General features: G+C 34.2%; 1 protein-coding gene across 3 annotated transcripts in view; it reads left to right on the top strand.

Annotated features, from left to right (window-relative positions):
* Positions 1-9,120: 9,120 nt before the first annotated feature.
* The window catches only part of LOC127795164 (alpha-N-acetylglucosaminidase-like), a 31,152-nt gene continuing 12,725 nt past the window's right edge, over positions 9,121-27,547 (top strand). For 2 of the 3 annotated variants that reach the window (XM_052326661.1, XM_052326660.1), the window contains exons 1-4: positions 9,121-9,633; positions 22,028-22,104; positions 23,077-23,288; positions 23,438-23,559. In XM_052326661.1, coding sequence (XP_052182621.1) covers positions 9,394-9,633; positions 22,028-22,104; positions 23,077-23,288; positions 23,438-23,559 — 651 coding nt within the window. In that variant the 5' untranslated portion in view covers positions 9,121-9,393. Of the gene's footprint in view, positions 9,634-10,261; positions 10,401-22,027; positions 22,105-23,076; positions 23,289-23,437; positions 23,560-27,547 lie in introns of those variants that run through there. The other variant, XM_052326662.1, reaches the window with a different exon arrangement.

Raw genomic sequence — 27,547 nt, 5'->3', positions numbered from 1 at the left:
CCTAACCAAATCACCCAATCATTTTATTCAAAAACTATTTAAATTTGGAAAATATATAACTAAGAGTTAAGTTGCACGAAAATAAAAATAAAAAATTATATAAAATGAAAATGAGAAAATAATATTTTTTAAAAAATTAAAAATAGATATATAAAAAAATGTATAAATAAAAAATATAATAATTTTTATAAATATAATTTTTAATGTAAAAATATAAAAAATTATTTAATCAAATATAAACATAAATTTTATCATCCAATAAATATAAATATAAATTTTATTATTCATGACTCATAAGCTAAAATTAAAAAAAAAGTAATCAAACATGATATAAATCATATAATAAAGAAGGAAGAACAAGATTTGGACTAGAGATGGAATTTTTTATATTTTTAATGGGATTGCTAAATACAGAAAATATGTAAAAAAAAGGTGTTTTCAATTTGTTCAAAAATTGCAAAAAGACCCCAAAATAACTTTTAAAATTATAGGGCTTGAAGTTGTTTTTAATATTTGTTGAGATTTCAAATTACAAAAACGTTTTAAAAAATATGAAAACAATATTATTTATTTTTTGAGATTTTAAATTACAAAAAGTTTCAAAAAAAAATACAAAACAATATTATTTCAATTTTTTTGTATGTCAAAAATCAAGAGACTAGACTCGAGAGTGGACTGTAACCATAAATATCTCAACTTTTTTATTTAATAATATATTGATAATTTTAAGAGAAAAATTCATAATTAACTCAAAAACAAAAGACTAGACTGGAGAGTGGACTGCAACCATAAATATCCCAGTTTTTTCTATTTAATAATATATTAATTCCACTAATCTTAAATTAAAAATCCTAAACTCTAAATATTAAATAATCTAACCTTTAACTCGTAGGACGATGATGTGCTTACGTTATATACGTTACATAGACCGTCCACCTGTCTCTTTCTCATTGGGCTTTCTCAGATCACTGTCATGGAAAGGTGGTTTGGAAAAAATGATCTCTGTTTTGTCTTTGCATGCATGCCTGATGCCCCTATAGGCTACAGCTTTGTTACTTTTTTGATTCTTAGGTGTGTGTGTGTGTGTGTCTATATATATATATATATATATTATATATATATAATGGCCCTTTCTTTGCTGAGAGGTCAACCTTTGCAATTTAAAATTATATCTTTTGTTTATAAATATAATTAAAAGGAAAAATTATAGAATGATATAGGTTTTTTATTTTATGATTAATATATTGTCTTAATTATAGTTTTTATTGTTATATTTTTATTAATTTTTAAAATTAATTAAAAAATTATTATTTTTAAGATTAACAAATTTTAGACTAATAATTAAGAGATAATTTTCTAACCAATTCTCTAAACCAGTTATTCAAATTAGTCAAATTTAAAAAATGTTGGATTGAAAATAAATTACGAACAAATTATTAATCACATCCACAAACATATAGTTTTATGTGAAAATTTTAAATTGAGAAAAATTATGGATAAAAAAATAAAATATTACTAATTAAATAGTGTTACAACAAAAGTGATATTGGCACACAAATTTTATGATATTAGATACCTATTTATAGATTTAAAATTATTTATAAATATACATAAAAAATATATCTAAATTAAAAAGTGAGTCGTGAATATATTCTTATAGATGAGATGAGCTAAGAGGATATTTCTGCACACGAGATAAATTTTACTCAAAATTAAATTCGACAACATACTAATTATAGTCAAATTCAAAATTCTAATCACAATAAAATTAGTATCCCAATCACAATCAAATTTGGATTCCTAGTCACAATTATAACAAGCTCCACTTAATATAAAATTCAAATATGAAATTATTCATAATTATTTATTCTAACAAAATTACATAAATTTAATCTTCTGTTAAATAGCAACAAAATCCACACAACGGGAAATACCAACAAAATCCACCTAATAGTTACTATAGTAGATATCTTAAGCCAAACTCAAAGCATAGGCAACAAGATTAGTCTCAACATATATTTATTAGGATTAATGACTCCAAATTTATCAATATAAATTTATCTTGATAACTCTACATTTATCTAAATATATCTATTCAACACTGTACGAATAATCTACCATAATGAAAATCTAATATTTCGATCCAACAAGGGAATATTGTACTTCAAAGTAGTCGTTATGAAATATCAAATAACCCTAAATAATGTCAAACGGTCAATAAATAAACTTTGATAGAAAACATACTAGGATAGCATATATGGGGAGCAAATTTGGGCGAATTTGAATTGGACGGGTTGAATATGGTTTGATACGTTAGATATGGGTTAAATAAATCTGAGCTGGATCTTGGTGGATCGATCGAATTTGGTTGACCGGATCTAAAAGGGGTCTAGAGTGGGCCGATGGGTCGGATCGAAATATGGATTAGATATGGGCAAGGATTTGGGTGTCCTTAGAAGTTTGAAGCTTCGTTAACGGATGGCAGAGGTAGGATCGATTGGAGGTCGTAAATATAAGAGATAACATTCGGTGATGGCGAGGCTTTCGATGGCGAGTATGGTGGCCGGAAGCAACGACGACGACAATGGCTAAAGGGTTGATGGTGTCAACGACAAGGCTGCGATTGACAGTCGAACAGGCTTGCAAGAGAAAGGTGAATGTGGTCGACAAAGCATTCGCGACCACTTAATGTGATGATTAGAGGTGAACGGCGATGAGCAAGATGCACGTGAGAAGGTCGATGGTTGGGTGAGCAAGAATAATGATAGAGATGGCAATGATTGACAATGATGACAGCTTGCTAGTGACAATAGGAAAAAATGGCAAGAAGCAAAAAAGTCACAATAACGAGGCAATGGTAGAGGGTTGGAGTTGATGGTGAACAATGATGAAGGGTGAATAGCCAGAAAAGAACAAAGGTGAACGAAGTCGACGGCGACAATTAGCTAAAAGAGCATAGGCAGTTGATGGAGATGTGGTGATGGTCAAACAATGGTAGCGATGATCGAACGACGGTGATGGCTAGCCACGATGACAACTGCAATAGGTAGGAACCCCAGCTAAAAAATATGATGCAAAACTTTCAAATTCAACTGTTAAAATCTATCAAATGTTGATTGTTTGGTTCAATAGTTTCGATATTAGTTTGTTATGATTTTAGATCGAAAACAAATCACGAACTAATAATCAATCACGCACACGAACACCACAATTTTATGTGAAAAATTCAAATTAAGAAAAATTTCGGGGCAGAACTAATAAAATTTCACTAATTGGATATTGCTACAATAAAAATGATATTGCCATGTAAATTTTATTGTATTAGATATCTATTTATAAATTTAAAATTATATTATGTTTCAAAGATTGGTTCGTGAGGGTACTCTTCCAATAAAACAAGACAAGAGGATATTTTTTTTAAATAAGATAAATTTAACTCAAAATTAAATTTGAGAAGTTCAAATCTAATTAAGAATTATAATGATACTCAAATTTAAATTCTGAGTGATAATTATAATACTATAAAATAAGCTAAGAGGTTTGCCCTGATGAATCCAAGATTTTTTATTCCATAACAATGAAAGGAGAGTAGTTTTAATATGTAATTTTATTATTATTTTATAATTTAAATTTATAACTTTTTAATTACTTAAAAAGTAATATTACTTGTCACTGCCATTTCATTATTATACTGAAGAAATAAAAATTAAGGATAATAGAAGTAGGGAAAAAGAAATATAGTGCTTGAGTGGGTATAATCCTTGATGGGATGTATTTGTGATGATGAGCATTAGGCCTAGGTCTAGTAGGTCGGGTACCAGACAGATTGCTTGATGGGGAAATAATTGTTCCCTTACGTGTGATCTGATGATATCATACTATGTATAAGATTGACAGCCATAGAGGCTACCGCCAGCCCCGCTACAAAGCCTCTCTCTCCATTCCTGTCCTGCCAGTGGAAGCCAGCCCAAGGCATCTCCAATTCCTACTCTATTTCAATTTTTATTATATTATTATAAATAATTTATCTTTTATTTTAAAATTATACGTATGTCAATCACATTTCATATTTTATTCTCTATTTTACTTTTTATTTTATTTTATTTATTTATTAATAAATTTTAATTATATTTATTTTATCTTATAATTTTTATTACTATAAAAATTAATAATTTTCACTACACATAATCAATCTTTAAATACATAAAATAATTAAATACACATATATACAAAATTAATAATCAAATACATAAAATAATTATATGCAAGTATATATAAAATAATCAATACTTAAATATATAAAATAATTAAATACAAGTATATATAAATTAATAATTAAATATAAAAATAATCAAATAACTAAAACATTCTAGATGCAAACCTTTTTTGCTAGAGGACTAGGGGTGGCAATTCGTGTTGGCGGGTCGTAATCGTGTCGTGTCGAGACACACGTATAACACGTGTCAGGTTAACCCGAACACGACCCGTTTAATAATCGTGTCAAATTCCTTAAACCCGAACACGACACGTTTATTAAACGTGTAACACGACACGACCCGTTTAACCCGTTTAACTAAACGTGTCGTATCGTGTCGTGTCACCTGTTAACCTGTTTAACCCGTTTAATTTAAACGGGTCATGTTGTGTCACCTGTTAAACGTGTTATTTAGTTTTAAACGTGTTATTTCGTGTATAATCGTGTTAACGTGTTCAGATCAACCCACTAACCCTTTTAATTAAACGTGTCATTTCGTATATAATCGTGTTAACGTGTTCGGGTCAACCCGTTAACACGTTTAATTAAACGTGTCATTTCGTGTCTAAACGGGTTAGACGGGTTGACCCGCCTAAGACACGAAAATAATCGTGTCATAAACGGGTTGACCCGTTTATGACCCGAACCCGATTAAGCCCAACCCTAACCCGCTTAACTCCGTGTCGTGTCGTGTCGTGTAATCGGGTCGTGTCCAAAATTGCCAGCTCTATAGAGGACAATGAACATCAAGCCGATTTATTTGTCAGTAGTCAAGCGACAAGCACCCGTTGCCGATTGTACACCACGTTGTTAGGTTTCTACCAATTGTTCTTTTGTTGGTGGTCGCCACTGCTTCTGCCAATTGTTTAGAATGTATTTTTTAGATCTGTTCTCGTCGTATTTGCAATTTTTCTTGACGGTTGATTTTGTCTTTGCAAAGTTAAATTGACCATTTTTTAGAGTTGATGGTCGTTGTGGTGGGGGAGAAATGACGAACGTGACTGGGCAGATTTGAATTGTCACTTGATGCGATAGTTTTGAACTTCGCCAATTTTTTGGTGAATCATTTTGGTGATAACGGGTAGCATTGGAGGCAAGGATTTGGGTTTGGACCGCTACATTTGACTTGGCGATAAAAAATTGCAATTCCATTGGAGATGGCCTAATCCCGATGGATTTTATGTTGGTATTTTGGTTTTTCTTTTTTATTGGAATGCACTGATATATATTATTTTATTTTACTTTATGACTTGAATTATTTTTATTTTAATATAATTTTACTCTTATTTTGTAACTTAAATTTGTGATGTTTTAGTCACAAAAGAGACAACAGATACATCTTAACAAATTTGTTAAGAATAATAAATAATTAAAATAATAATTTTTTTTAAGATTTTAACTCTAAATTATATAATTTATAGGTATAATGAAATAATAAAAAGTTTAACTATTTAAATAAAAAACGTACAATTATGTGGAAAAAAATATGTATTTTACCAATAAATTTTGTATCATATCATATACTAATGGGTTTTGAATTTATATGGGCTCATGGGCGGGAACCACGCTTTTAATGGATGATGATGCATCAAGGCATGCTTCTGCAATTCTTTGCGGTGACAACCAAAGCAAAATGTTTAATTATAATTAATAAGGATTTGATTATGGTATGCATGTGATTTATGTCTCACAAGTCTATTTATTGTGGGCTTTCTTTATTTATTGTTGGATGATATGTTTGAAATATAGAAACAACTTAAATAATGATTATATACATAAAAAGTAGACTATACTATTAAACACTACTCAATTAATATTTATTTATTTTTTATTTACACATTTATCTTATATGTCACCCTTCTAATGTATAAAAAAGATTCTCATTCAATCTTATAAAATGGGAACCTAGTAAATTATTTTAAAGATGAATAAAAAGATAAATTTTATTCAATAATCAAAGTTGAGAGTTATTTTTACAGAGATTTTATTTAATTTAAATTTAATATTGAGATCCATTAAGAATTTTGTAAAACAAAACCTAAATTTTGGGAAGTGTATGTGTTGGGTTTACACTATAATAATGACCCTAAATGTAAATTAAGAATCTTCATAAAAATAACTTAAAGGGAGGGACAAATTTACCCTTATTTTACAAAGGGAGGTCAACGATCGAAATCGTTCCACGCTGCTGTTTTTATGATTTGGTGGATTCATCTAATTGGATCTATAGAACAAATATAAGTTTTACAAAGGTAGCGTATCATGCCACTTAAATCTGGAGCCAAAAAGTGATTTCCACTAATGTTTAGTTTATCATTTTTAAATCATAATTTATCGAGCCTTACAAAAATATGACACTTATTTTTTTTTTTTAACTTGGGATGTCCGAGTTTCGTCTAACTAATTCTTAGGGGTGGGTGACATTTTCTCTTCATGCATCTTCTGAGTAAATTCGGATGCGAACATAGTCTGTACATACTTAGAATTGGACATTCGGTATAGTTCATGCAAGACTTGCCTTTTAATATTATTGCTGCCTTTCAACTAAATACTGTCTTTCAACAATAAATATATTTTTTAAGTTGTCGTACTAATTCAAATCCCGACACTTCATATAAAACTTCAAATGGTTTACTACTGTACCATGCCTGTAACTTGTTGTATGATGGTAAAAGGTGATGAGATGATTAGTTTATTTTGTATTTCTATGTAACTATTTATTATTATTCTTTTTATACTAAATAAAATGAGTTTTAGTTGAATGACAATGTTGTTTATGTAAAATTAGAGGTGTAATTCGTGTTATATATATAAATTAAAAAATAAAATATTTTAAATTAAGATTTATTAGATGATATTTTAAATATTTTTTTAAGTCTAGAAGATTAGCCCGAGGAGATACAAGAAAATATTTTTATTTCAGAAAATAAATTTTTGATATCTATTATTTCATATAATTTTTGTAAAAGTAATTTTTAATGAATTTTCAATAAATGGGAGGTGCTTATTTTGAAGTTGAAAAATTGCTATATCCTGAATTTTTATAAAATTGTATTAAGAACCAAATTCTAATTTTTTATTCTTAAATGATTTTCATTTTTATATATTTTATTAAATTCAAATGAGATACTTTCTTATTTATATTTATATCTTAAAGTAATAAGTAATAAAATATAAATTAAAGAAAAAAATAGATATTTACTTAAATGCAAAATAGAGGGTTGGCATGTGTTATGCATGTGTAAGTTAAAATTATTCATTTAATTTTTTTTAGAATAGTGAAGGTCATAAAATTAAATTGTGTTTAAAAAGGTAATTTTGGTTTGTTTAAAAAAGATACACGAGAGATACTTTTAATTTTTTTTATCACCACAACTTTAAATATCAAAATGAAATATTTGTTTATATAATAAAATAAATATATTGAGAATTCTAGACTAACTGAAACTCTAAGGATTATAGTAATTGGCCTTCCATCTATCAATTTTCTATTCCAATAGTTAACTCGTTGTTTTAATAGTTACCATTTCAATTTCAAACAAATTAACAGCTATGTTTTGAAAAATTTGGCTATGAATAATATCAATTAGAGATAAGATTAAGATATATTAACAAATACGTCAATCTCTCTAGTTTTCTCTTTTCATTCAAGTTAGAGACATTCTTTATACTCAGTTGTTCAAATACACCTAACAAGAAGTCTTTGCAAGCTCATAAGACCAAGCGTAAAGCTTCCTAAAATTATTGTTGGGATGGGGATTGTTGGTAAGCATCGTGTAAAACTAAGTGTAGGGTTTGATGGAGTGATCTGGAAGAAAAATCCATTGCTGCAATGATGTCATGATTCGTAACCAAAAGATGGAGCATTTGAGCCTAGGAGATCCAAATGAATTAATTGGTGGATAGGCATAAAACCCTTCCAAACATGTTGTGAAAAGAGGAAGAGGTGCTTAGACTTGTGTTTTACAAGAAAGCAACCAAGATGGACATAAAGATGTTTGCTAAAATTTGGGAAATGGAGTTCAAAAACCAAAAGAGTATAGAATAAAACCCAATGGGTTGGCTACGGAAAATGGAAGGGCTTTGATCTGGAGAGCCTAAAGTTGAGATGTCACTCAACCAAAGGCCATTTCATCTTATGTACTCAATTATGTGAGTTCTCCTATGTTCTCTTCTAGTCTCGGACTCTTACCTCCCAAATATTAGCAGGCAGCTTTGTGGCCTTCTTAGTATATAGATAATTAAATATTTTTGTAAAACATATATCAATAATTTGTATCAATTTAATAAATCTAAATAAAAAATATATATATAAAATCTAAGACTTCCCATGTCTCACATCGGGCATATCGCTAATCTATTACATAAACAAATATCTTATTAAAATTATGTAAATAAACTGATATATCAAAAATTAAAAAATCACATTAACAAAAAAAAAAAAAAAGTTGTATCTCAACTTCAACTCAAGACCCAAAGTGATAATAATAAATTTTACTATTATTCTGAAACTCATTTTATTTAAAATTTAACTAATGAAAAACTAAACGGTCTAACCCTCTAATTAATAGAATATATATACATATACAAACATAAATAAAAAATGTTTAGAAAAATAAATAAAAAGTAATTTAAAAAAAACATTTACAAACATAAATAAAAAGTATATATATATACACATACACATATAACTAATTTTTACATTCTTATGAAAAAAAATGGATAATATTACTTTGAAAAATATTTTCCCATGCAGATCATAATTAGAAAATAAAAAAATATATTTACCTTAATTTTTTCGTTTGGGCTAGATATTGCCCTTGTTCCGACCGTTGTCCTCAAATCAAAATATCTGGCCCCGTTAATACATTTGGAAACCGCCATCGGCTGGAACTCGAAACGGTCAAGAGTCCTTCCAAACGGTCAGGAAATCTTCACCGACTTCACCTCTCCCTCTCTCTCTCGCGGCCGGCCTTCAATTTGTCTCCTACTTCCGAGTTATGATTCTTATCAGAATCTCTGCATCTCAAACTCTACAATGTTTGTTTATTTCCACTTCCAACCGCTCTCGTTATTTAGGGTTTTCCCCGGACCCAAACCATCGCTTATTTTCTCCTTCGTCTTCTTGACCGTTACCGATGGCGTCTTCGTCGCCGGCCAGTTCTTCGTACGGCTTCTTCTTCTTCATCGTCCTTAGCCTCTGTTCGCTCTCGTTGACTCGTTCATCGACAATCGGAGTCGAGTACATCTCGCGCCTCCTCGAAATTCAGGACCAAGAGAGAGCTCCTCCGTCCGTCCAAGTTGCCGCCGCTCGCGGCGTCCTTCGGCGGCTTATTCCGTCTCATTCGTCCAGTTTCGACTTCCGAATCGTTTCTAAGGTGCGCGATGAGTTCTGCTTTCTTTGACCGGTTTTGGATCGACTACAAAGAAGAGGACACTCCTCTGTTTACTGCACTTTGATTTCTTTTGAGCGCTTTAAGGTCGAGATTTCTGTATTCTCATAATCATTAGTTATTTCTGTTATTACCGTTTAGAAGCGAAAATCATCTGGAAATCTATCTGTCAGTTGAAAGTGTTTTTGGCCGTACTGCTTTCAAAGCCTTATGAGTTCTGCCTAAATTGTTACCAGAGCCATGTTAGCGTAATTAGTATTTTGTAATTATTATTGTATTTTTGATAATTTAATGATAGTTTAGTCTTTTGCTTATTGTAGTATATATTCTTTTTGTGTTCTATTATTTTGCCCTAGCTTTTGTGGCTCAATGTTAATCTTGTTCTTCTTCTTCTCTCTTTGTTCTTCTCTTAGTTTGATTTATACATTGGAATTACTTTGATTTAGATTATTCACATGGCATCAAAGCCCAATCCGGGCGTTGAAGCTAGTTCTTCGTTTCCATTCCTTCTCAAACTGTTTACACATTGAAAACCCTCTTTACTTGGAGCTACAATTGAAAATCATCAATTCCCATTCCACGCGACCTCAGATTGGAGAGTGGTGACCATATTTGGATTTGCGATGATGAGGCGACCAGACTCGGCTGGTGCATGCAACGCGTGAACCACCACGCGTAAGGACATAGGCGCGGCGCATGAGAGTACGTGGAGGCTTCGTTTGGATTGCTTCAAAGACACAATGTATTCTATGGTAAGTTTCTAATCGTTTGGTGGTGTTATTTTCGTTGTATGTGCATTGTGTAGATTATTCTGGTTGTGGTTCGAGGTAGAGTGTTAGTTGTTTGTGTGATTTTTGATTCATAGTTGTTTCTTGTTGACTCCATAATGACAACTAAAAGGGATGATTCACTTCAATCCATTAGTGTACGATTAAATGAGAAGAATTATTCATATTGGAGTACTATCATGAAGAATTTTCGTAAGGGTAAAAAAATTGTGGGGCTATGTTAGTGGAACGATTGTGCAACCTAAAAGTACTGTTGATAATTATGTGACAGAATTAGATGATTGGGAATCAAACAATGCCAAACTTCTTACTTGGATTCATAACTCTGTTGAGCATTCCATTGGTACACAGTTGGCGAAGCATGAAACAACAAATGAGGTTTGGGATCATTTACAGAACTTATACACTAAGTCTAACTTTGCAAAACGGTATATTTGGAGAATGATTGAGTATTTTGGAGTTTTATACTGTTATGATTTCGATTTGGAATGAATTGGCGCTTACAGAATCGGTAGGATTGAAATCATGTAAGGACTAGGGGTGTGCAATTAGTTATAACTGAACCGAACCGCACCGCCCAAAAATTATGAACCGAACCGACCAACTAACCCCAATAAACTGAACTAACCGAACTGAATTGGAAGACAGAATAACCAAGAGACCGGCTTTGCTATTGTTGCCGGCCACCTAGTTGGCCGACGATTCCGATGATCGGAACTGATCATTGGAATTCCCCCAACCACAGTGACCCATATACCCAAAAATTAAAAGCATCTAATGGTTGGATTTTAGTAGATCTAGGTTTCAAACTTTCAATGTGAAAGAGAAACAGCCGGCAAACTTACCGAAAAGCCATCGGTGTCGTCTTCGTCTTCGGCCAATGCTTGATCCGAGCATCGAAGAGCCTTCGTCTTCGCCATCGCCAAATTTGTGAAGACTCGAACTCGAAGAGAAGAGAAGATGAAATGGCAAGACGCGAGAGAGAGATAGAGAGTGAGAAGAACGAAGAACAGAGACATGCCCATGGGGTGTTGCGCCAGCGGGAGGGGGGGTGGCCAGTTCGGTTCGCGCAGGGGGGTGTGGCCGGTTCGGTTCACTAGGGGCTATTTGCTACAAGTTCGGTTCGGTTTGGTTTTTTGAGTATTTTTATCAAAATAATCGAACCGAACTGAATAACGGATTTTTAAAGAAAAATATAATCAAACCGAACTGAATAACGGATTTTTAAAGAAAAATATAATCGAACCGCTCTTTTTGAAAAATCGAACCAAACCGATTCAACTTTTTGGTTCGGTTTAACCAAACTTTTGCTCACCCCTAGTAAGGACTATATTACTTATAAAAGAAGAGTAGCGATTGGTTCAGTTTTTGATTGCACTTCATAGTGATTTTGTGGGACATAGAGGCTCCATCTTGCATCGCACTCCACTTCCCTCAGTTGATTCAATAGTTAGTGAATTTCTAGCTGAGGAAACACGTTTGAAATCTCTAGCATGAGAGGTATCTCTTCCTCCATCTAGCACCTCAATATTGGCTGTACTTTCTTAATCATCTAGCCCCTCAGTATTTGCACAACCAAATCGTTCTATGGCATCCACTACCACTGTTTGTGTGATTTTTGAAAGGTGGTGCTATATAGAAGAGTCACAAGGTGGCATGGTGGCTACTGTGTTAGCATTGGGACAATAAGATCGTTGTTGTGACTGCTACTGGCTCTGTGAAGATTGATGTTTCTTCAATAACTTAGGACATTGAGACTTCCAATGTCCCTTTTGTTTGCAAAAGCTACACTCATCGCTAGCAACCCGCACATAACCTACCTTTATTCTAATTCTGCATAGATGATCGAGAAGGTACAACCAACTGAGGTGCTAGATGGAGGAAGAGATACCTCTCCAGCTAGAGATTTCAAACGTGTTTCCTCAGTCAAAAGTTTACTAATCACTGAATCAATTGAGGGAAGTGGAGTGCGATGCAAGATGGAGCCTCTAAGTCCCTCAAAATCACTGTAAAGTGCTATCAAAAACTAAACCAACCGCTGCTCTTCTCTATAAGTAGTCCTCACATGCTTTTAGTCCTGCCGATTCTGTAAGCGCCAATTCATCCCAAATTGAAGTCATAGCAGTATAAAACTCCAAAATACTTATATTCTTTTGCTGTAAAGCCCGTATATCATTCTCCAATTGATACCGCTTTGCGAAGTTAGTTTTGGTGTATAACTTCTGCAAGTGATCCCAAACCTTCTTTGTTGTTTCATACTTCGCTAACTGTGTACCAATGGAATGCTCAACAGAGTTGTGAATTCAAGTAAGAATTTTTGCATTGTTTGATTGCCAAGCATCTAACTCTATCAGTAGTGCTCTTAGGTTGCACAATTGTTCCACTAACATAGCCCCACAATTTTTTACCCTTAAGAAAATTTTTCATCACGGTACTCCAATATGAATAATTCTCTTTCCATTTAATCGTTTATGCTAATGGATCGAAGTGAATCATTCATTTCAGTTGCCATTATGGAGTCAACAAGAAACAACTGTGAATCAAAAATCACATAAACAAACAACGTTTCGCCTCGAACCACAACCAGAATAATCCACACAGTACGCTTACAATGAAAATAACATCACCAAACGATCAAAAACTTACAACAGAACACATTGTCCCTTTGAAGTAGTCCAAATGGAGTCTCCACGTGCTCTCATGCGCCGCCTATGTCCTTGCGCGTTGCACGTGCCTGTCAGGTCTGATCGCCTCGTTATCGTGAATCCAAATATACCACTCTCCAATTTGAGGTAGCAAGAAACATGATTTGATGATTTTCAATTGTGGCTCCAAGTAAAGACTAGGGTTTTCAATGTGTAAAAAGTTTGAGAAGGAATGGAAATGAAGAACCAACATATACGGATTGGGCTCTGAAATCATGTGAATAATCTAAATCAAAGTAATTCCAATAAATCAAACTAAGAGAAGAAGAACAAAGAGAGGAAGAAGAACAAGATTATTATTGAGCCACAAAAGCTTGGGCATAATAATAGAACACAAAGAGAATATATAGCAAAAGACTAAACTACCCTTAAATTATCGAGAAAACACAATAATAATTACAAAATACTAATTACGCTGCTTCTTGTTGAAGCATTATGAGTTTGTCAAGCAAAGAACGAAAACGATAAATCGGATGTGACTTCGTAAAGGAGTCAGCAAGCTGTAATGATAAAGAAATAAAGGATAAGGAAATAGTGCCATGTTAGATGGTGGCGAGTCAATCTCAATATGCTTCATGGGCTCAGGCTCATGGAACACAAAGTTGTAAGGAAGTAGTGCCATGTTGTAGATGGTGGCGAGTCAATCTCAATATGCTTTGTGGGCTCATGAAACAGAGAGTTGTGAGAGATTTGAATAGCACTTTTATTGTCACAATACATAGAGATTGGAGTGGAAAGAGGAACACCCATATCTGCAAGTAATCAACGCAACCACACAATTTCAGTGGTAGTGGATGCTATAACATGATACTCTGCCTCAGTAGAAGAACGAGAAACAACAATTTGTTTCTTACTTTTTCAAGAGATAAGAGAATCACCAAAAAATATACAAAAGCTAGTAGTGGACTTACGATTAATGGGGTTACTGGCCTAATCAGCATTAAAGTATGCACAGAGCTCTAAAGGGGAGGTCGATGGGAACAAAAGACTTTGAAAGCAAGTACCATGAAGATAGCGTAAAATACGAATAACAACTGTCCAGTGAATTGTAGTATGAGCTGAAACAAACTGACCAACAATGTGGTCAACATAAACAATATTGGGACGTGTAATGATGAGATAAACCAAACATCTAACAATAGTGCGATACAAAGTTGGATCAGTCGAGAGTACACCGTCAGAAGGTGAATATCAAGGAGGGGGTAGAGGCGGAGGAGTAGAATGAGCAGTAGCAGGATCAACGGGTACTTAGGTGCGGTGCTTGAGAGGCCATAGAAGGAGTGGGGACATCCTGAGTCGGCGCATGTGTACCCGTAGTGCATGAAGGACTAACAGTACATGGGGTATGGGAAAGTGATCTATCAATATCAAATAATGGGTCAATACAAATGAGGTCAGACTTTGTCACGTCACGAGTATTATCAGAAATAGAGAAGAATGAGATATGCTCAAGAAACATAACATTACGAGAAACATATAATTTTTGATTGCTGGGATCAAAATAGCAATAACCTTTTCGGCTCTCCCCATAAGCTAAAAATACACATATAGCAGAGCGTTAAGTCAACTTACTACGTTCTACTTTAGGATTGTTAGAAATCACATTGTTCTTTCCTATGGTGGATTCTTCCCTAGTGTATTGTGTCTTGCTGGTTATGTGCTGCTTATTAGTTTAATTTGTTTCCTTGTATTATTGTATCTTATCTTTGTAAGATTTTTTCTTATTGTACATATTTCCTAAGTTAGTTTAGGAAATTTTCTCTCCTTAGGAAGCTGCCTATTCAGGTTGATAGGTATGTATATATGTTGAACTCTACGATCGAAGAAAATAACATTGGAATTTTGTTTGCTCTTCCTTTCAACATGGTATCAGAGCCTTAACTCGATCCAATCGTTTTTCTCGATTGCTTGAAATCAAAATTTTCTTTGATTGAGTTCATCCTTTCTCAGTTATTTGAAACCGAAACCTCTTTTACCCTTTATTCCGATCTTTTCTCATAACCTAGAGCCATGATTGAAACCATTTAATCTGGGAGTGCCAATGAGGTTCCTTTCTCAGGTAGTTCCAGTAGTGGTGGAGTCATCGGTGGGGAGTTATAGAATGTACAAGCTGCATACAGATTGAATGGTAAAAATTATCTCAAGTTGTCCCAAGGGGAAGTTAAGCCACTTGCTCGGAACTGGACCAAAGAAGGGTGATTTGGCATATGCCTTGTGGGGATGAGGAGGACTCACTGGTTATGTCCTAGCTCTGGAACTCGATGATTCTAGAAATTAGCGACACAATGATGTTTTTTCCACTATTAAGGAGATCTGGGAAGCTGTGAAGATCACCTATTCTAAGGTAAATGATGCTGCCCAAATTTATGAAATTAGGACTAAACAAGGGACTAAAGTGGCAGCCACTAAACAAGGGACTCGATTTATAACCGAGTATACAAATTTGTTGCAAACCTTGTGCCAAGAGTTGGATGTTGCAATTCAAAAGAAGTGTAGTGAGGATGCTGTAATTCAGAAGAAGTTTGTAGAAAAGGAGAGAACTTATGACTTCCTTGCAGGCCTTAATGTAGAGTTCGATGCAGGGTCCAAATCCTTGGTAAGTCTGAGTTGCCTTCGTTAAATGAGGCAATTTCTATAGTCAGGGCTGAGAAAGGCAGAAGAGGAGTAATGCTAGAGGTGCATCCTATGGAAAACTCCGCCTTGTTGACTTTAAAGGGCCTTGGTCAGGAGAGATTGACAAGGGTGGAAAGAAAGACTTCAGATCTAGCTAAAACCACAAACAAGGACAACCTATGGTGTATCTATTGCAAGAAGCCCAAACATATGATTGATAAGTGTTAGAAACTTCATGGTAAACCAGCTAAAGGAGGGCGATCAAAGGGCAGGCTTATGCAGCAAGCAACCAACAAAGTAACTATGGTGAGGCTGCAGAACAGGTTGATCCAATGGAATAAGGAGGAAATAGAGAAGCTAAGGAGCTTGTTGGGATCTCTTGAAAAAAGATCGAGTACAAGCACAAGTTCATTTAACTTAGCCTTCACAGGTATAACTTCTACCTCATTTAATTTACATGCTTCAAACATAGTCCTTGAACATTCTTGGATTCTTAACTCCAGGGCAACCAACCATATATCTTCTACCAAATTTTTATCCTATATAAACCATGTCTTAGTACTAAGAAAATTGTGTTAGTTGATGGATCCTTAACAACCGTGGAAGGCCAAGGGGATATTCTCATTGACAAAAACAAATGTCTTACATGTCCCTAAACTTTGCACAAATTTGGTTTCTATTCAAAAGTTAACCCATGATGCTCGTTGTCGTGCCATCTTCTATCCTTCCTTTTGTGAATTTCAGGAAGAGGAATCGAGGAAGATGATTGGGCGTGTTAGGGTAAAGGATGGTCTCTATCATCTTGAGGATCTTAATGGTCAAAGTAAGAGGGGACATTGTTTTCCTGTATCACTTTTAGCTAAACCCAATAAGGATGTAATTTGGCTTCACCATTTTCGTTTAGGACATCCATCCTTTAAAGTTCTCCAAGTTATGCATTCCTCTTTGTTCAAGGGATTAGATGCTAAGAATTTTCAGTGTGATATATGTGAGTTTGCTAAACACAAAAGGATTTCATTTCCTCTCAATAATAATAAAAGTTCTCATCCCTTTGACTTGATCCATAGTGACATATGAGGTCCTTCCTCGGTCCAAAACCTATCTGGAGTTAAATGGTTTGTGGTGTTTGTTGATGAGGGTGACTTGGATCTTTTAAAGTTCAAATCAGAAGTGTGCACCGTGTTTCCCAATTTTTGTAATATGATTAAGACTCAATTTGGGGCTGAAATCAAGAGGAGGGTAATGACAGATAATGTTAAGGATTTCTTCAATCAAACTTTGTCTGGTTTCTTTCAACAAAAGGATATAATTCATGAGTCCTCATGTGTGTATACCCCTCAGCAAAATAGGGTAGTTGAGTAAAAATGGACATTTACTAGCTATTACCAGGGCCTTGCTATTCCACGATAATGTTCCTAAACATTATTGGAGAGAAGCAATCTTGACAGCAACTTATTAATAGACTTCTCTCTAGGAATCTCAATTCCAGGAGTCTAATTCAGCTTCATTCTAAAACTTTTCCAGAATTCAAGTCCTCTAATGGAATCAATCCTAAAGTGTTTGGTTGTGTGGTTTTTGTTTATAACCACTCATCTCATAGAAATAAGTTAGATCCTAGAGCCCTTAAGTGTATCTTTTTTGGGTATTCTTCCACCCAAAAAGGATATAAATGTTTTCATTCTTCATCTAAATGTTTCTTTGTCTCAACTGATGTAAGTTTTGTGGAGGAAAATCCATACTTTAGTAATTTTTCCCCTAAGGGGGAGACTTGGAACCTTCCTCAAAGGATTCCCCATCTCAGCCAAATGATATCTTAAGGGATTATCTAAATGTGATACACAGGGAAACACCCCAACCTTATACCAGTCCACTAAAGGTGTATACAAGAAGAAAGGCTATACCCTATGTAGGCTGAGTCATCTGAACCAAATCCAGACTCCTATAACCTTAATTCTGAACCAGATTCATCCCTTATTCAGCTATTTTGCCCCCTAACCTAGCTGCATCTAAACCTAACTCAATTCCTGATCCTCAAGCTGAACCCGAGCCTAATGACTTGGACATTCATATTGCTCTCAAGGGAGGACCCGAACTTGCATAAAACACCTTAGTTGTTCATGGCCTACTCTCACTTATCTCTTGCCCATAAAACTTTCTTGACCAACCTTAATTCCATCCCTATACCAAAGACCTTGTCTGAAATATTAGATAATGAGAGTTGGAAGGGTGCCATGATGGTTGAGATGGTAGCCCTTGAGAAAAACCAAACGTGGGAGTTGGTTAAACTACAGAAGGGGAAGCAACCTGTAAGATGTAAGTGGGTGTTTATGGTGAAGTACAAATTTGATGGGACTCTAGAAAGTACAAGACCAGGCTGGTGGCTAAGGGGTATACCCAAACATATGGGGTAGACTACCTGGATACTTTTGCTCTAATAGCTAAAATGAATACTGTTCAATTGTTGCTGTCATTAGCATTTATGTATGACTGGCAATTGCATCAAATTGATGTAAAAAATGCTTTTTTACATGGGGAGGTTGGAAGAAGAGGTTTACATGGAAATTCCACTTGGATTTGGATTGCAAACAATGGAGGAAAATGTTATATGTAGGCTAAAAAAGGGCTTTCTGTGGGCTGAAACAGTCCCCTAGGGCTTGGTTTAGGGTTTGCCAAAGTTATTATTGGATTAGGCTACAAGCAAAGTCAATGTGACCATACCTTGTTTGTTCATCATTCAGTTTCAAGGAAGATAACAACACTTTTGGTGTATGTTGATGATATTATAGTTGCCGGGGATAACAAAGAAGGAATGGAGCATTTGAGAGGATGTTTGGCAAGAGTTTGAGATCAAGGAGTTAGGGAAGTTGAAATACTTTTTGGGTATTGAGGTAGCTCGGTCTAAGGATGAAATATTTATTTCTTAGCATAAATGTGTGCTGAACTTTTTGACTGAAACATGCATGCTTCAACAAGGTAGTTGAGACACCCATTGAACCAAATCACATAATTGGAGCTGATTCTGAAGCAAGGGCAATGGATAAGGGATCCTATCAACGGCTGGTAGAGAGACTTATTTATTTGTCTCACACTAGGCCAGACATAGCCTATGCTATGAGTGTGGCTAGCCAATTTCTGCATGATCCTAAAGAAAACTATCTTAAGGCTGTGCATAGAATTCTCCACTACCTTAAGGGGTCTCCAAGTAAGGGTGTTCTATTTAAAAGGGCTAGCAACTTGTTTTTAGAGGCATTCACAGATGTTGATTATGCCGTGTCACTTATAGATAGGAGATCCACCTTAGGCTATTATATATTCCTGGGTGGAAATCTTATTACTTGGAGGAGCAAAAAACAGAGTGTGATGGCAATGTCGAGAGCTGAAGCTAAATTCATATCTATGGCCTTAGGTATTTGTGAACTTTTGTGGCTAAAAATCATCCTAACAGATTTGAAAATTCAGTGGGCAGCTCCTATGAGACTGTATTGTGATTATTTCTTATTGAGAGTTTTTGGTTGTACTTGTTTTCCTTCGTCCTAAAATAAAACATTGTAAGTTGACTTCACGCTCTATTATGTGTATTTTTAGGTTATCGGGAGGGCCAAAAAGGTTATTGTTGTTTTGATCCCATTAATAAAAAATTATATGTTTCTCGTCATGTTGTGTTTCTTGAGCATATCCCATTCTTCTCTATTTCTAATAATACTCGTGACGTGACAAAGTTTGACTTCATTCATATTGACCCATTCTTTGATATTGATAGATCACTTTCCCATACTCCATTTATTGTTGGTCCTTCATACATTACATGTACATATGCATTGGTTTAGGATGTCCCCACCCCTTTTATGGCCTCTCAAGCACGACCTGAGATTGTTGATCTTGCTCTTGCTCCTCCTCTTCCTCCTCGATATCCTCAACATATTCGTAAGTCCACTCAGTTACTCGATTTTGCTTATTCTTGTTTTTCGGATTCCTTTCGTTGTTTCTTAACTTCTATTTGCAAACTTTCTGAGCCCTCTTCCTATAAAGAAGCTATTCTAGATCCTACATAAGACAAACACTTAGGACTTGGTTTTGCTACCTTCAGGTAAACATGCTGTTGGTTCTCGTTGGGTTTATAAGATCAAAACCAAATCTGATGGTTCGATTGAACATTATAAGGATAGATTGGTTGCTAAGGGGTTTAATCAGCAGTATGGTCTGGATTATGAGGAGACCTTTTGCTCTTGTTGCCAAGATGACCACTGTTCGTACACTTATTACAGTTACATCTGTTCGTTAGTGGAGTCTCTCTCAGTTGATTGTTAAAAATGCCTTCTTAAATGGGAATTTTCAAGAAAATGTTTATGTGGTTCCTCCTCCTGGTGTTTCTCATCATCCTAGATATGTTTGCAAACTCAAGAAGGCACTTTATGTTCTCAAATGGGCACCTCGTGCTTGTTTTGAGAGGTTTTCCACTATTGTTGCCTCTCTTGGGTTTACACCTAGTCATCATGACTCTGCACTATTCTTTCGATGCACTTTGACCAATCGCATTTTGCTTTTATTATATGTTGATGACATGATTATTATTGCCGATAATGGTGATGGGATTGTTGATTTGAAGTCTGAATTGGCTTGTCATTTTGAAATGAAGGACTTAGGTTCTTTTATCTTATTTTTTGGAGATTTAAGTTGCTTCTTCTCCTAGAGGTTATCTTCTCTCTCAATCTAAGTATGCTACTGATGTTATTGAGTGTGCTCGTCTTATTGATACAAAAATTGCTAACACTCTTCTTGAGGTGAATGCTCAATATTCACCTTCTGATGGTGTACTCTCTGGACTGATTTCGGTTTGTATTGCACCATTGTTGGATGTCTAGTTTATCTCACCATTACACGTCTTGATATTGCTTATGCTGTCCACATTGTTAGTTAGTTTGTTTCAACTCCTATTACAGTTCACTAGGAAGTTGTTCGTATTTTGTGCTATCTTCGCGATACTTGCTTTCAATGTCTTTTGTTCCCATCGACCTCCCCTTTAGAGCTTCGTGCATACTTTGATACTGATTGGGCCTGTAACCCCACTGATCGTAAGTCCACTATTGGCTTTTGTATATTTTTTGGTGATTCTCTTATCTCTTGGAAAAGTAAGAAATAGATTGTTATTTCTCATTTTTCTACTGAGGCAGAGTATTGTGTTATGGCATCTACTACCATTGAGATTGTGTGGTTGTGTTGGTTACTTGCAGGCATAGGTGTTCATCTTTTCTCTCCAATTTCTATGTATTGTGACAATAAAAGTGCTATTCAGATCTTTCACAACTCTATGTTTCATGAGCGCACGAAGCATATTGAGATTGACTGTCATCTTATTCGCCGCCATATACAACATGACACTATTTCCTTACCCTTTGTTTCTTTGTCATTGCAACTTGCTGACTTCTTTATGAAGTCACATCCAGTTCATCGTTTTCGTTTCTTGATTGACAAACTCTTACTGCTTCTTGCTGCAGCATCTTGAGTTTGAGGGGGGATGTTAGCGTAATTAGTATTTTGTAATTATTGTTGTATCTTGCTGTAGCATCGTGAGTTTGAGGGGGGATGTTAGCATAATTAGTATTTTGTAATTATTGTTGTATTTTCAATAGTTTAAGGGTAGTTTAGTCCTTTGCTTATTATAGTATATATATTTTTTTGTGTTCTATTATTTTGCCTTAGCTTTTGTGGCTCAATGATAATCTTGTTCTTCTTCCTCTCTTTGTTCTTTTCTTCTCTTAGTTTGATTTATACATTGGAATTATTTTGATTTAGTTTATTCACACTATGGATCTAGGTGACAGAATTCTAGCGTGGCATTGTTGAAATGACTCGTTTGTTTTTTAATGTTCTCTGGCTTTTGGTTTTCGGACTTTTGAAGAGAAAGGTGATGGAAGGTAGAGAAAAGGAAATAGAAAATAAAAAATTAAAAGTGAATGTTATTACTTAAAACTTTGACTGCTTAGCTAGGAAAATGAGAAGCAAATGAGCATGCATCTTAGCATATGAACTACAAAGAATAGTATTATTTTCTGCTTTTTTGTGTTTTTTCCCTTTCCCTATTTAAATCCGATATTGAACATGCAAAACTTCCAAATGAAATATTTCTTTCAAAAATTCAGGAAGATTGGAGTGGAACTCATAATTTGGAATTTTACAAGCCATGTCATTTTGTGCTCAAATTTTACGAGTTTAGAAAATTCTTCGGCTCTTAAACTTACATTTTCTTTTTATATATGTATATATATTTCCCAGGATGCATGCGGTGGAGAATCTTGCTTTATTATTAGCAACCATCTCTCTCCCAGCATACATGGCACTCCGGAGATTTTGTATGTTGAAATTTTTCATTCATTATCTTTTGTTACCTGCAGAATCCGTCCGCAAACAACACAAATTATATCTACATGCCAATATGTTTAATTGTAATGAATGTTTTATGAATAATGATTCTCTCTCCCCTTCCCCTCTGTTGAATATGATGAATCTATTGTGTATAATGCATGGAAATTTCTTGCTATTATGATTCTCTTATATTGCTGTTGCTGTTTATTGACAAATCATGTCATACATTTCAATATCTTGACTACTCAAATTTTTTACTCATCATATTCTTAGAGTTGCATGAAGTTGGCAATGCCTTTACATGATTTTGACAATTGATAATTGGCAATTACAGTCTGTAAAAAATGTGTATATACGTTGAGGATTATAATACAATTAAAATAACCTTCCATGATGTTCCACAAAAGAATTGTGAATCCATGATAATGCTGGTTGAGGATGTTTTTGTTTATTAGTTGAACTTATTTCTTAAAATAAATGTATTATTTATTGTAGTGTATAATGATATATGTTGTTATGACATGAAATTTGTTGATTGCAGAGATAGGGAGAGACCAATTTGTAAGCAGCTTTCAGCATTTGCAACTGTTTTGTGTTGCTTGCTGAGGCATTTTGATAAACTCTCACTTTTTATTTTTCCGGGACTCTAGTAATTGTGTGTATTCACATAAATTTTCTACACCTAGTATCTATAACGGAAATAGTTTGTGTTAGTTCCCTTCTTTAACAAGCAGTACAATTAAGGAGATTCTGAGTCCATTTGTATCATTTCTTCATCAATGGTTGAATATAGTTATGAAACTGTCCAAATGCTTGACATTTTTTTCATTTGTTTTGATATATGCATGTGGACTTGACGAAATATGAGATAGCAATTATATTATCACTGAACTGTTATCTATGGATAATGATTGTTAATTTAACAAACTCGTATGCCTTTTTGTAAATTTTTGTATCAGAATTAGTGGTCTCACTGGTGTAGAGCTTTCAGCTGGTCTACACTGGTACATAAAGCACTGGTGTGGAGCTCATATATCATGGGATAAAACTGGTGGGGTACAACTATCTTCAGTACCTAAACCAGGCTCTTTTCCTCGTGTACAAGATGCTGGAATCTTAGTTCAAAGGCCAATTCCTTGGCATTACTACCAGAATGCTGTTACATCTAGCTGTATGTTTCAATTTTCAATTTTGTTTTTCTGCTGAAGTCCTTAGAAACTTGCAGCGGTTAATACCATTCTGCACTCTTCAGTTTATTGCACTTGAATTAAAATTTAAGGTCATATTCTGTCATTCTTCTTTGTTTATATGCTTCTGAAGATACATTTGCCTGGTGGGACTGGGAAAGATGGGAAAAGGAGATTGACTGGATGGCTCTCCAAGGTATCAATTTGCCTCTAGCATTCACTGGGCAAGAGGCTATTTGGCAAAAGGTCTTTCAGGTATCTTTTCTACTGCTGGTGTTCAATGTTTTCCTTGTACCTTGCTTGATTGCTGCAGATATCATGTCATATCATAATTCCATCAAATTTATGTTGATTATTTTCAGTCTATTTTCAAGGGCATACTGTTGCTGGTACCATTTGATCTTGGTCCCATAAAAGTAGATTGTGCAAGACTGATAGATGTTCTATATGATATTCTTGTTAAACATTCCTAGTTTGTATATAATTTGTTTACTTTTAAGTGGTTCCCAAGTTTTCCATTTTGTGCAATTAGGAATGCCTTTAACTGTTTTCGCTTCTACTTATATTGGCTGCTATTGACACACAAAATCTATATTGTGAAAAGAAAAAAACAGTTTTTTTTTTTTTTTCTGAAAATGAAGAATTCTGGTAATCTATGCTTTTAGTGTGATTATTTTCCTCAACTAAATGTTGACTGGCAAGGAAAATAAGCTATGGTTTTTTTTTTTTGTCCATCAATTAGACACTCCAAAACAAAATTTTCTAACAATTGAAACCTGGTGCAATGATTGTCCCTTCAGGGCACCTATAATCAATCCCCATAGCACTAATATGTAACATTTCCTGCTAAATGACTGTACCATTTTAAATGAAATAAGAAAATTGTATAAAATAATGGGGTCACTTCAAATCAAGTTTAAGAGTAGTCTAGGTGGAAACGTCAACAAGTACAAAAGTTGCCTAATAGAATTCTAACCCTACTGTCCACATGTTGAAAAATTAAGTGTGCCAAGCAAACTACCTTTCTTTGATATTGTGGATGTTACATATGCATGAGCAATTAGTCAGTCATCGTATTATGTTAACATTGTTTCACTGTGTTGGTCTCTTAGGGAATGACCACTCAAAAGGGGGGGTGAATTGAGTGTTTAAAGTTTTTAACGATTTTAAATAAGATTCTTGATTAATGATTTTATTAAAGAATATGTTTAATAAATATGTATAGATAGTGTTTGAGATTGAAAATAAAATGCAAGTCACAAGATATAATAAGAATAAAATGAGACACAAGACAATTTATAATGGTTCAGTGTTGCCACACACACCTAGTCCACTCTCCCAAGGTCTAACCACCCTTGGGATTCTACTAAATCTCACCAAGGTTTTCTCCGTACCTTACATTGAAAACTAGATATACCCCTAGATTTTAATGGCTCCAGGCAACCACCAAGCTTTCCACATTAGCTCACATTGGAAACTAAATACACTTAGATTTTTTTGTAATGTTTTTAGAAAACCAATTCAACACCAAGGTTTTCTCTCTACCTCACATTGAAAACTAGATACATTCCTAGATTTTAACGGTTCTAGGCAACTAATACGATCCACAACAAATGTTTAAATAGATATAAATATTTGTCCACACTTGAACACAAATGAATAAATAATTAAGAATAAAATATACAAGGCAGTGAAATATAAATAAATAAATCAGTTGCCTTAGATGGAGAAATTCAGAGTTGTCATAGTAGACTTGAAAAACTTTTCTCCTCTTGCCTTGTGGCTCTTCGGTGGATGTGCAATGACACTTTGAGAGTCTTGGATTGCTTGATTTTTTGCTTGAAAGTGTTAGAGAGCTTGTGGGTGCTTTGGATATGCAAAATGTACAATTCTAGATCTTCAAAACAAGTTTGGGGTATTTATGGGCATTTAAAAGTTTACTGTAGCAAACGGTCGAATTCACTATAGCAAACGATCAAATTTACTATAGCAAATGGTAAAATCACTATAGCAATGGTCAAAATACTTTTAAATGAATTTTACTTTACTTGAAAAATAAGTTTAATGAAAAAAAACCACTTTTGATAATACATATATTATGTCAAAATATTTTATAAATTAATTGAAAATAATTAGGTACTACAATTTGTATATTTATAAAATACCCTTTTTGTTAATTATCAAAATACTATAATTTATATATGAAAATATCCTTTTTGTTAATCATCAAAACTTAATTAAAATGAACAAGTTAGCTCAACACACTATGATTATCCTTGAGCCTATATAGGATTTTTATTCATCTCTTAAAAGATGTACTATTATTCAAATTGTCTTCTATTCAGATGTGAATCTTGCAACGTATACGAGGAACATATGGATGCCATTTATTAGGATTGTATTGTGCAGTCTAAGAACACAAACAAAAATCAAATGATAAAAATAACGACATGGCACAGAAAATTAATGTGATTTGGCTTAACAACTTATGTTCACGATCCCCTTGTAATCTACTAACCAAACCAAACATATATATCTCACGACTTTATATAACTGGTCACTCCACATATCGAGACTCTAATTATCAAGTTGTAGAACCTGTTACTCAAAACCATAAGAGTATCTCTCCACAAATTATTGGGGGTAGTCTATTTGTCACATAACCAGAATTGTCTATTTATAGGTTCCAAATCACAATCATGGTAGGATTAGGTCTTCCAAATTTATATCAATCCCCTAATCAAAATCACCTTCTGATAAAGATTATCTGAGAGACCTTTCCTCCATCAAATTTATCTTTTATCAAATGAGGTAAAAGAATTCCAATCAGAGTTACCTCAACTATTCCTTTCTTGACTCAAATTCCCAAACATACCCCCAAACTCATCTCGAAACACAAATCATGGGTAAAACATTACACAAGTCCAAACAGGTTGGGTTGCTCATACCCAAACACACTAACAATCAACCTCCCGCAGATGCATCCTCGTTGAGCTCTTTGGTGATTATCTTCAATGGTGACTCGCATCCTCTCTGTAATTGTGACCTTCTCTAATATGACAATCACTATGACATAATCCTAGCTGGGAAAACAGTAGAATTGTGTTCTGCTTCAAGATGAAAGTGACAAAAGCACACAGCATCATCCTCCCTTTCACCTGTGAACTCCTTGACAATAGGGGTGACAAGTTCATGCTAAACTATGATAACATGGTTATTTCAATCAAAGGAGTCTACTCTCTCATCAATGGTGGCAGTATGCTACAACAATAACTGAAATGACGATGTTTTCCTCTTTCAGTCAATTAGTGGCTGGAGCAGGGGACTTTTTAAAAAATGCATCACTTATCTATATCGACAAGTTTTTCAGCATCATTCTTCCAACAACAGTTCTAGCAGTGACATCCTCCTTGTGGCCGCAACTTCAAACCCTTGACAACGAATATCTCACGACATCTCATGTTCACTTCAATGTTGGCATCTTGTTGGACTCAATCTCCCCATTGCAACAAATTAGACTCAAAATTTCAAATCAAATCTCACACATCAATCACAAACCAAAATCATACAAAATTGTCCAAGTCAAAACTCATCCAACTCAAACACAAACCATCGCAAATACAGAATAACCCCAAACAAATTTGCCCAACTGAGGCTATGATACACCACTTGTTAGGATCAAATTACACAAACCAAGAACATAAACATAAATCGAACATTAAAAATAATGATACAAAAAATTGATATGATTTGACTCAACAACCTAAGTCAACAGTCCCACCACAAGGGGATAATCCACTAATCAAACCAAACAAACATACCTCACAACTTCATATAATTGGTCACTCCACACATCAGGACTAGTTATTATTAAACTATGGAACACGTGACTCAAAATTGCAAAAATCTGGATATATCTCTTCACAAATTCTTGAGAGTGTTACATTAATCACTCAAGTAGGACTGCTTATTTATAGCCTCCAAATCACAATCATAGTAGAATTAGGTCTCCCAAATCTATCCCAATCCCCTTATTAAAATTATCATCTGATAAAGATTATCTGGGAGACCTTCCTCCATCAGATTATTCTCATCAAATGAGATATAGCAATCTTGATCAAATTAGAATTTGAGGAGTTATCTCAATAATTCCTCCCTCAACTCAAATTCCTGAACATACCAACAACTCATCCCAAAATACAAATCATGGCTAAAAATTATGCAAGTCTAAACAAATCAGGTG

The sequence above is a fragment of the Diospyros lotus genome, chromosome 2, assembly GCF_014633365.1.
Source record: "Diospyros lotus cultivar Yz01 chromosome 2, ASM1463336v1, whole genome shotgun sequence".
In the NCBI taxonomy this organism is placed as follows: Eukaryota; Viridiplantae; Streptophyta; class Magnoliopsida; order Ericales; family Ebenaceae; genus Diospyros; species Diospyros lotus.
This window is presented reverse-complemented; position numbering and strand designations above follow the sequence as displayed.